The sequence below is a fragment of the Lotus japonicus genome, chromosome 3 (genome assembly GCF_012489685.1).
Source record: "Lotus japonicus ecotype B-129 chromosome 3, LjGifu_v1.2".
In the NCBI taxonomy this organism is placed as follows: domain Eukaryota; kingdom Viridiplantae; phylum Streptophyta; class Magnoliopsida; order Fabales; family Fabaceae; genus Lotus; species Lotus japonicus.
Window position 1 is genome coordinate 75,306,337 of NC_080043.1, and position 10,587 is coordinate 75,316,923.

The 10,587-nt window shown below is 35.6% G+C and overlaps 3 protein-coding genes across 5 annotated transcripts; 2 read left to right on the forward strand and 1 right to left on the reverse strand.

The window, feature by feature from the left end:
• Positions 1-2,412: 2,412 nt before the first annotated feature.
• Positions 2,413-5,632, forward strand: LOC130745908 (rop guanine nucleotide exchange factor 12-like). Of its 2 annotated transcripts, none has more exons than XM_057598330.1 (7): positions 2,413-2,882; positions 3,194-3,310; positions 3,467-3,621; positions 3,713-3,787; positions 3,878-4,153; positions 4,255-4,575; positions 4,878-5,632. In XM_057598330.1, the coding sequence occupies exons 1-7, from the start codon at positions 2,621-2,623 to the stop codon at positions 5,298-5,300; spliced, it is 1,629 nt and encodes a 542-aa protein (XP_057454313.1). In that variant the 5' UTR covers positions 2,413-2,620; the 3' UTR covers positions 5,301-5,632. The 2 variants fall into 2 exon arrangements, with proteins under 2 accessions (XP_057454313.1, XP_057454314.1); XM_057598331.1 differs by having other exon boundaries at positions 2,743-2,882; positions 3,205-3,310.
• A 201-nt stretch (positions 5,633-5,833) lies between these two features.
• LOC130745909 (photosystem I reaction center subunit VI, chloroplastic-like) lies at positions 5,834-7,526 on the reverse strand. 2 transcript variants are annotated; one of them, XM_057598332.1, is made up of 3 exons: positions 7,318-7,526; positions 7,076-7,214; positions 5,834-6,152 (listed from the first exon to the last, which is right to left on the reverse strand). In XM_057598332.1, exons 1-3 carry the CDS (start codon positions 7,443-7,445, stop codon positions 5,973-5,975), a joined length of 447 nt encoding a protein of 148 aa, XP_057454315.1. In that variant the 5' UTR covers positions 7,446-7,526; the 3' UTR covers positions 5,834-5,972. The 2 variants fall into 2 exon arrangements, with proteins under 2 accessions (XP_057454315.1, XP_057454316.1); XM_057598333.1 differs by having other exon boundaries at positions 7,076-7,202; positions 7,318-7,524.
• Positions 7,527-8,076: 550 nt separating this feature from the next.
• LOC130745910 (protein CURVATURE THYLAKOID 1C, chloroplastic) lies at positions 8,077-10,586 on the forward strand. Its single transcript, XM_057598334.1, has 7 exons — positions 8,077-8,240; positions 8,387-8,502; positions 9,154-9,248; positions 9,352-9,438; positions 9,640-9,702; positions 9,844-9,881; positions 10,247-10,586. The coding sequence occupies exons 1-7, from the start codon at positions 8,158-8,160 to the stop codon at positions 10,299-10,301; spliced, it is 537 nt and encodes a 178-aa protein (XP_057454317.1). The 5' UTR covers positions 8,077-8,157; the 3' UTR covers positions 10,302-10,586.
• Position 10,587: the final 1 nt, after the last annotated feature.

A 10,587-nucleotide genomic window follows, 5' to 3' on the forward strand; every position in this document is an offset into this window, starting at 1 on the left:
ATTCTGTTATGCTATGCTCAGAGATTGGGAAGCCTAAGGTTGTGCAAATTGCTAGAAAGGCTACTGTTCCTGCCGACTGGTTGGCCAAGTTTGATTTTAGGCAATCTATTTCTATTGTAACTCTAGATGTTCCTTCTTTTAGGTCATGCTATATCAAGATTTGGGGCGGAAATAAGTTAAGTTAAGCTAGATTTTGTGTGGCCCAAGCCTGGTCTACATTCTCTTTTTGTTGCCCAAGTCTGGTTTATAGCCTTTCAACAAGCCGAATTTAAGGTCTGGTTTAGCCTGTTATAAGGTCTGGTCTGACATACAAGACTACTTAAAAGCTTATTTAACAGACAATTTCAAATAAAGAAGACTAATAGACCGACAAGCTAATAGGCCACGGATTAATAGATCAACAGTAATATGTCTTTTTATATATTATTACATTTCATTATCAAATAATAAAACTTGTATATTATTGCTCTTAAATAATATTATTGATAAAAGATAATATTACACAAACAAGCCAGCTTATCAAGCTAAATAAGTTCTTTTTTTATAGCATAAGCTTGACCTTTTTAGTTAATCAAGCATTTTGAAAAGCCTATGTGCATCTTTTTTATTAAACAGGTCACGCCAGACCAGACCTCTAACGAATCAGACCGTAACCCTTGACAAACCGCTTGACTTATTTCCCCCCCTAATCAAGACTTGTTTATGTTTATGTTTATCTTCTCATGTAAAAAAAGAAGGCTTAATTGCAACTTTGGTCCCCGACGTTTACCAATGTCACGATTTTGGTCCCCCACCTAATTTAATTACATGGATGGTCCCCGACGTTGTAGGTCGTGTGCAACGTTAGTCCTACCATTTATTTCTTAATGGAGGAGACTTACGTGGACGTCTAGTTGGAGAGAAAAAGGAGGTATGAGAAGAGAGGGAAGCACGTGAGTATCACGTGAACCTTATATGAACCCATTATACCCAAATCTGAAACCCTAGGGATCTAAATCGTGTTACCTTCTTCGTTCTAGGGAGGTCAGGGGTTTGGGTATAATGGGTTCAGATAAAGGTCACGTGATACACACGTGCTTCCCTTTCTCCTCATACCTCCTTTCTCTCTCCAATTGAACGTCCACGTAAGCCTCATCCATTAAGAAATAAACGGTATGACTAATGTTGCACACGGCCTACAACGTCAGGGACCATCCATGTAATTAAATTAGGTGGGGGACCAAAATCATGGTATTGGTAAACGTCGGGGACCAAAGTTGCAATTAAGCCAAAAAAGAAATACTTTATAAATTATGGCAGTCAAAAGGCACCATACCATAATCTTTGAGGGTCAATCGAACACCACTAGCATCCGTATGTACAAAATCATTATGTATTAAGTAAGTTGAACCGAATAGTTGACCTGGCCAACAATTAGTTGACCAAGTATGAGTCCATAAAGAGATAAAGACACAACGTCTACAACTACATGAATTTAACGAAAAGTGAAAAGTTAGGTGAGTTTAAACAAAATTAAAACAGTCAGTTCTAAAAATATTAATTTGACATTAAAAAATTAATATGAGAATTTTGCATTAAGGAAATTTTTTCATCCAAATCAAATCTCTGCCTCCACCATGTGTGAGATACGAATAGAAGAGAGATAGATGAGATATATAACATGTGATTTGATAAAATAAAAAGAAGAAAATAAAAAAAATCGGATATAAATGTAATAAAAGAGAAAATTGGTGTGAATATACCAAAAGTTAATTTATCATGGATATCTCTATCGATCATAATTTGCTTCCATTGAACTGAATGAGATCAGAAAACATAGTTTCAGAAAAAAAAAAAAAAAAGAGATCAGAAAACACAATAACTTGAGCCCAAGGTAAAGGAAATTTGATTACATAACATCTCACATTAATAAAAGAAAAGTTTTGGGATGCCCAGCTGCAATGACAGGGTGGAAAATTTATGACACACTATAATAGTCATCAAATCTAATAAAAGAGTATAAAGTGTGAACAGATGGCATCATCATAACAATTAACAAAACACAAAATTTGAAAAATGTTTTTTTTTTTTGGACTTCACAGGTAGTAAAATAGTTGTACATGAAAGCTGAAACTGAAATCTCTCCATTGATTCTTCAAGTGAATGGGTTCATGTCTGTCTTCCCAGGTCTTTAGCAACCATTGACCATCAAATTAAAATAACAACAACCATCCAATTTGGCAATTTCTTTCTCAACATTAAATAGAATAAAAATAAAAATAAAATATAAAATACAAAATTTGTTTCTCCAACAACAACTCTTAAACCCATCTTACTTCTCACAACATGCACCCCACGTTCAATTCACACAGCTCAAAAAAGAAAATAAAACTAACAAATAATCACCCTCCAACCTTTTTGTCAAACTCATCCTCCTAAAAAAACACCATTTGCAACTCTGGCTTCTCCCCCTGCTATTTTCCTCCTTCTCTCTCCCTTGCCAGACAAGTAACAACAAACTTGCATTTTCTTTTCTTTCATTCCTCCCCTTTCCCCTCCCTCAGGGACCTGGGAACCCCATGTTTTGTTCTTGTTTGTTCAGGCTTTGAGAAAGTTTTTTCCTTCAAATTTATAAGGAAAAATGGTTCGGGCACTGGAACAAGAGCAGGAAAGTTACAGGTCCAAATTATTCCATTTCAGAGGGATGTTTGAGAATACGGGGAGGCATACAAAGAGCTTGAGCATTGAGAGCGCCAGCACGTTAAGTCCTTCAGACGAAGATCCAGCAACATCGAGAAGTCAAGGATCAAAACCTCTAAATGATTCTACTGAGAAGGCTCAAAGGTCAAGAGCAATCAAGGAGGAAATAGCAGCAAAAGAAGCCAAAGAGAAGCTATTGCAAGGTGAATAAACACCAATGTTAATTACCCCCCAATCTAATTTCCCATTAAGTATGCCTGTGTCACGAAATATGTTATTTTCCCGTTTTCATACTTTTTGATTGGTAAACAAACTGAGTATAAATGTAGAGTTTTACATTTTATAGCTGTTACCAATTTTTTCATGCATAGGGGATATTAATATACACCTGACAGAACAGAATTAGCTCATTTTCTTCAACTATAATTGAAACCATATTGATTTAGAAACTCTGAAGATGCCCTTGCATTGAATTTGTTTATAATTTTAATATTTATGGTTGGGTTTAATTCAGAAATGGAACAGATGAAGGAGAGATTTGCTAAATTGCTATTGGGGGAGGATATGTCTGGTGGAGGAAAGGGTGTTTCATCAGCTCTGGCACTGTCAAATGCATTCACAAACCTTGCTGGTATGTTGACTTTTTAGCTTTTACTTTCTTTATATGCTACTTGAATCATGATGGATACCCATTGTGATGTTACTTCCATTTTCATGAGCTCTGGATAGAAGAAATGTTTCAAATAGCTCTTGTAAGTTTTTCATCGTTTTCTTGCTGAGAATGCAGCTGCTGTTTTTGGTGAACAAAAGCGCCTAGAGCCGATGCCGCCCGAGAGGAAAGCCAGATGGAGAAAGGAAATTGATTGGCTTCTATCAGTGACAGATTATGTTGTTGAGATGGTTCCTACTCAACAAAAAGCAAAAGATGGATCCAGCATGGAGGTAACCCTCCTCACTCACCCTACTTTTCCAATGTTCCTTATTCTCCCTATGACAGTTGCTATACGATTGATCCTCATCTTTGAATAAATAGATTATGACAACGCGACAACGAACGGATCTCCACATGAATATCCCTGCCTTAAGAAAGCTTGACAACATGCTTATTGTAAGATCACTAACCAAAATGATCATTATTTTTCTATAGATAGGTCTCAATTGGTTGTTAGCTCTTAAAAAACTTGCTGATGATGAGCAGGATTGTCTAGATAACTTCAAAGACCAGAATGAGTTCTACTATGTATCAAAAGATGCAGATGATGCAGATAAAGATAGTTCAAAGAGAAAAAATGATGACAAGTGGTGGTTACCTACACCTAAGGTTCCTGCAGAGGGTTTATCTGATGTGGCGAGAAGGTTTCTGCAGTATCAAAAAGATTGTATGAATCAAGTACTTAAAGCAGCGATGGCCATAAATGCACAGACCCTATCGGAGATGGAGATCCCTGAAAGCTATATTGAATCCCTACCCAAGGTAAGTAAAACAGAACTAGTATCTGCATAGAAGTTTTCTTGATTAACAATTTCATATCTTTTCACATTATATAAATTTTGGTCTTTTTACTTCTTTTACAGAATGGAAGAGCCAGTCTAGGGGACTCGATCTACCGTAGCATTACAGATGACGTTTTTGATCCTGATCAGTTCCTAGCTACTATGGACATGACATCAGAACATAAAATCCTAGATCTCAAGAACAGAATCGAGGCGTCAATAGTGATTTGGAAGCGGAAGATGAACCAAAAAGATACCAAGTCAGCTTGGGGTTCTGCTGTGAGCTTGGAAAAAAGAGAACTCTTTGAAGAGAGAGCAGAAACCATCTTAATTCTTTTGAAGCACCGTTTTCCTGGGCTTCCCCAATCTTCATTGGATATAAGCAAAATCCAATTCAACCGGGTAAGAGCATCCCCTGCTAGTAGTTTGATTCTGCATGCTTCTCAGTTTCAATGTTGCATTAATTTTTTCCATGGATGATTGATATAAATATAATACAAAACCATTCATATGCTTTCACCTAACCGCTTAAGCTTTCAAGTTAGTTGGTTCATCACATGTTATCAGAGCCTTTATAACCAAGTATTCTAGAGCTTGATCCTGGCGTGTTGCCATATCTATTATAAGTTCTAGTCATAACAATAGACAAATATTAGTGTTTTGTTTCACTACCATATGTGCTTAAGGATCACTTATGATGGCAGGATGTGGGGCAAGCTGTTCTTGAAAGCTATTCAAGAATATTGGAAAGTTTGGCTTTTACAGTGCTGTCAAGAATAGAAGATGTACTCCATGCAGATCACCTCACTCAAAACCCATCACTAGCTGGAAGAAGGAGCAGTGTGAGAAACCAAGTTCCCAAGCCAGAGAAGTGTCCAACTCCTAGAGAAGAGGTGGACAAGGGTGGAGCAGAAACACCCGGGTCAATGACACTATCTGATTTCATGGGTTGGCATGGTGATCAAGGTGACTCAGACATTAAGAAGGACCCTCTTGCTGCAACAGATGACTTCTACAAAGACATTGATAGTGGAAAGCCTCAAAAACTCCCAAATGTAGTGACAGACAAGAAGGTTTCTTATCTTGAGACCTTGGGAGGTATGAGAAGTCCCACATCGCGTCATTAACCCAGAAAAGTTAAGAGTTAAGAGTTGTAAGAGGGAGAGATTTAAAAAAGGCAAGAAAACAAGAATGGTTGGTCTTGGAGAGGAGTTGTTTGAGACCTTATTTATTCTTGATCATCTATTCTTTCTTTTTGTACATAAAAATGAATATAACAATCATCAGGGTTTGAGGTATTTTTCACAAGTTGTGTATGGTGGCACCTACAAAATGTGAATTTTTTTATGAACTCACACCGCCATTGTACCTTAAAAAGGCTTGTAACTCTAATCAGCCTATGATGGCAGGAGGATTAGGCCTGATAGAAAGAACCATTCCTAACTCTCATTTGCATAAACACTGTCCAATTCTATTGACAATCATCCTCTCTCATCAATATTATGTGTATCCAAATTTGTTCTCATAATTAAGTTACTGTAGTTAACTCTGAAGTTACTTGTATATACATGAATTTGATCTTCTTAATATGTGTCTGTTTTTTTATTTGCATTAATACAATGTGATTCCACAAATGCCAAGACATAAAAAGAAACATGAATTAACATCATAGCAGTGCCACTCAATTAGATTGGAAATTGGAAATTAACATCTTTGAATAGCTGTACGCATACTTACACATTATGCAAGAGAAAAAAAGAAAAAAGAACTCAATAGATGAAGTTCTGAAGTGATAGTAATTAGATCTTGCCACGAGGACCGAGCTTTGGTGGAAGTTGAGGGCCCTTCTTGATTGGTAGAATGTCACCAGAAGCTGTGGCACTGTAGTATGCGAGGGTGGAACCACCTCCCAAGATCAGAAACTTGAGCAACAATCCCCTCTTTGTGAATGGAGCAGCAAATGTCTCAAAGAACTTGCTCTGCAAATCCATATGGATCAAAGAGCTATATAATTAGTTTAGGTATTTAAGGCAAACTCAAAGGACAAAGTTGTTTTGGAAAAAGAAAAAACTTTTTGGGGCCAACCATGTGTTTTCAAGCTCATTTCTATTACAGCATTGACACCGTCCCTATTCAGTTGTGGTGATAGAGTCTCAGGAGAATCCTAATCCTAGAATGGGAGCTTTAGGCCAATTTGAAAGAACTTAATCGAGCTAATCTTATAACATATATGCTTGCTTATGCAAGTGTCGAGTGAGCGTATGCAAATAACTCACGACCTACCTAAAAACTATTTTGAGCTTATTTTCATTAGCAACTCAAATTAGCTTATGAATAAGCGCTTACACTTATTTATAACCAATTTTTTGAGTTTATTTCAATAAGCTTATCAAATTAGCTCATGAGTAAGCATTTATGCTAGAATTTGTTGTCAAGAAATTCCTAAATTCACAAGGTCAAGGAATCTAAGTTGTTCAACAAAAATCAGAGGACTAAAACTTTAAGCTTATCTCTGCATCCAATCTTGATGAAACGTAAGAGCCGACCAATCTTAAAGGAGCCGGGAAGTAGAGTTATGACCCATACAGAAATGTTTCTTCATAGATTTCAAATCATTGAGTCATGGACTGCCTACAATCCAGAATTAACATTTGCCTTACAGAAACCATTCTGCCTATGGCCTTCCCAAAAACATTTCAATCTTCCTACTTTATTCCTTTTATTCTCTTCACTATTTTCTATGTTCATGTTATACATAAGTTGCATTTTCATGTGTAAGGTTTAGCCTCTAGTTGTGACAGTTCTAATGCAAGTAGCAAAGTTCATGTAAAAGATATGTATGAAAATTGAAGAGCAAATAGCCAATCCCCAAATATTACTACTACTACTACTCTTATCAAACCTGAAGAGAGTTGTAAGGTGAAGGTGCATCTGAACCATACAAGTCCCACTGTCCTGTAGTGTTACCAATATCCTCCAAATCAAAGTACACACTCTTGTCACCATACTTTGCTACCACAGCACCATTCCTGCAATGTTTGCTTAAACAAGTTGAGCATACAATTAAAACATACACAAAAAATAAACTAAGGATTTGATATTCCTATAGTCAAGTTGCACAATATGAGTAAATGCATGTGGAACCTGAAGTTCTTGGATTTGATGCTCTGGCGAGAGGACTTGAAGGAGAGCTTAGTTCCATTAAGGGAACTTCCAGCAAGACCATTGATTGCAGCTGGTTGAACAGCAGCTAAGGTAGCAAGAGAAGCCATGGTGATGGTGTTACCTTCAAACTTTCTTCTCTCTTTGTATCAATAAGTGATGATTCAGTTTCTGGTTGTTGCCAATGGGGATGTTTTGGTTTTGATATGTTACTTGGAGATCATGTTGCCATGTGGCCAGGTACGTTTACTTGAGAAGATTTGATGACTCATTTACGAGGTGACATGTGGCTTGAAGATAGATAAGCCTATCCTCTCCAAAACTCTTAGCTACAAAAGCAGTGATAATGCAACTATGGAATCTAAGGTACTTAAATATCAGCTAAACAAACATTGTACATGTAATGTAATATGTAATATTTTATACAAAACAATTAGATTCTAAACAAATCCATAATTCCTATGTTATTTCTTTGTTATTACAATCTTATTCAAAATCCACATTTTTATTCAAGAAAAATCAACTCCCATGTATGGTAAAATGTTTATCTACCCAAGATTTACGTCAGGTAAAATTATCCTAAGAAAAATACTTGACTTAAGGAATACATACATTTTAATTCAAATAAATATTAAAATGTTTTTAATTACAAAATATAAAAAATAATTAATTAAATAGTTTTTCCCTACCAATAATTATCTAAGTGCAAAAGAGGAATTACATTTTCAAATAGGTATTTTTGGAAATGGGGGAGACATGAAAATACATTGGGGGCACCAAAATTAATCCATTTTTAAATGGATATGAATTTGTCTTTATTTTATGTTGGAATTGAACGTCCCTGATTCTGTGGCTCATTTGCTAATCCACTCATCCTTTGCAGCGCTACATCAATCAAATACACGGTAAAGCTTTTTCTTTTTATTTATTATTTGTGTCCTCACTGAATTTTTAGTTCTTATCATCTCATGATCTTTCAATGAAGAAACCGTGAACTAAAATTTGCTATTATATTATAATTAATAATAATAATTATTATTATTTCTGTCAGAACTTTGAAGGTGCAAATGGCTTCCATTGCTGCGAGCTTGCAGCCACCATTGCTGCTCCATGGTAGAAAATCACATACAGGAAACTTCCCAAGTTTCCCTGTTTCTCTTCTTCCAGGTATGGTAACTCTTTACTGGGTTTCAAAGTTGAAAATTTCAATCCCATAGATACTATGTGGAGCTTGTTTTATTCTATAATGGTTTAAGTTTATAAATTTTTCAATTTTGATGTTCCAGTGTGAATAAATGAAAGTTTGGCATTTTTAAATATTTTATTAAGTAATGTTGCGAAGTGAAATTTTTTTGGCCTAACCTCTACAAAATTCTTGTGATCAAATGATATAATTACAAAGGTTGAACTATACAATCACCAGCATGGAATTTGGCAATTGACTGTATTTAGAAATAAAGAATTAAAAGAAGATATTTGTATAAGATTTTTTATGGCTTTTTAGCATGATATGTGCACTCTTGAGACTTGGTAAAACTGATGAGCATTTTGCACAAGGTGGATCCAATTTAAGAAGTCATTGTTGTATGTGATTTTGAAATAAAAGTTTTCATACAATAAAGCTCAATTTTGAACTTAAGTGGGTTGCTGTTATGTGAGCAATCTGTGATCCTAACTATGTCCAGGTCCTGATAACACAATTGATTTGATCACTTGTCATTAAAAAAAAAACTTCTAACTTCTGCTGGCGTGTGCCGTATGTGTTTGTATCTCTTTTGATGTACCTGCTCCCTGATGTTTTATTTGGCCACTTCACAGGAAGACGGAATCTTATTGCTTTGGTTGTGAAGGCTTCCGGAGAAAGTTCTGAATCTTCGACTTCCCTAACTGTTTTACAGTCAGTTCAGAATGTTGTGAGTTTCTCCTCCAACTCCCATCCTTCTTTTCTCTCTTTCAAAATAACAAAAAGTACCATATTATCTTAATTTATGTTTTGGTCTGTTGATGTTCAAACAGTGGGATAAACCTGAGGACCGGCTGGGACTAATTGGTTTTGGCTTTGCTGGTATAGTAGCACTTTGGGCATCAGCAAATTTGATCACGGTAATCTTCATCACGTGTAAAGTATTTTAGAAGTGCGATTGTAAAATTTTGAAGTTTAAACTGCATTACAATGACATTCCTTCTTAATATGGCTATTGAAGCTGTACATTTCTATACCATGAAAATTGAAAAAAAGTGTCTGTAAATTTTATCCCTCTGCCATTCTTATTTTGTTTCTGTCTTTGTGATTTTCATACATAGGCCGTCGACCAATTGCCAGTTCTTCCAACTGTACTGGAATTGATTGGAATTCTATTCTCCGTAGTAAGTGCTGTGCTAAATAATTGATATGGCTGTGAAAACTCACAAGGAATAAAAAGCACCTATGTGAATCAGAATATTTATTGTAATTTCCATTCTCTCTTTACATTTGGCGATCAATCTAAACTTCTCTTTTTATTTCAGTGGTTTACTTATCGCTATCTCTTATTCAAGCCTGACCGGTGAGCATTTTGATCATCTTTTTTTTCTGATCGATTTCCATTGTTTTGATGTTGACTACATCATTATATCATATAAATACCCGTGATTTCATAATTGATGTGAGGAAGGAAAAAGAAAATTAATATCAAGGGCCGGTGGATGTTCATACTTGTAGAAAAAGACCTATTTCTGTTATAAAGTCGTTATTGATTAACTACCTTATAAAGAATAATGCCTCTCTAGACTCTAATAGCTAATAAAACCCTATTATAAATGATATCATTGAGACATTCAATGTTCTTTTCAAGAGAAATCATAGTAGATTGGATAGCTTCTATTGCAGTCAGTTTGCAAGCAACTTCACTTGAGTGTTTTCTTTGTACAGGGAAGAGCTTTTTCAAATCTTGAACAAGTCAGTGTCAGATATCTTGGGCCAGTAAGACGTGCTGCCTCTAGATTGTGATTTGAAGTACAAATTCTCAGCAGCTGAAGTTTTTTTTTTTTTTAATATGGGATCATTGGTGAAAGATAAGGGATGTAAAAGGGGTTTTGTTTCAAGTCTCTGCTCCTATCTTAGATGACAGTGCAATGCTCATTTATCTGGTTTAAGACCACTAATTTGCATCCATGAATTAAAGTTCATGCCTATTGTGGTAGCTTCTCAATGTTGAACATAATAAGATGGTGTCACAATTCTAATGAAGTTCCCTTAAGTATTTAGAGAAC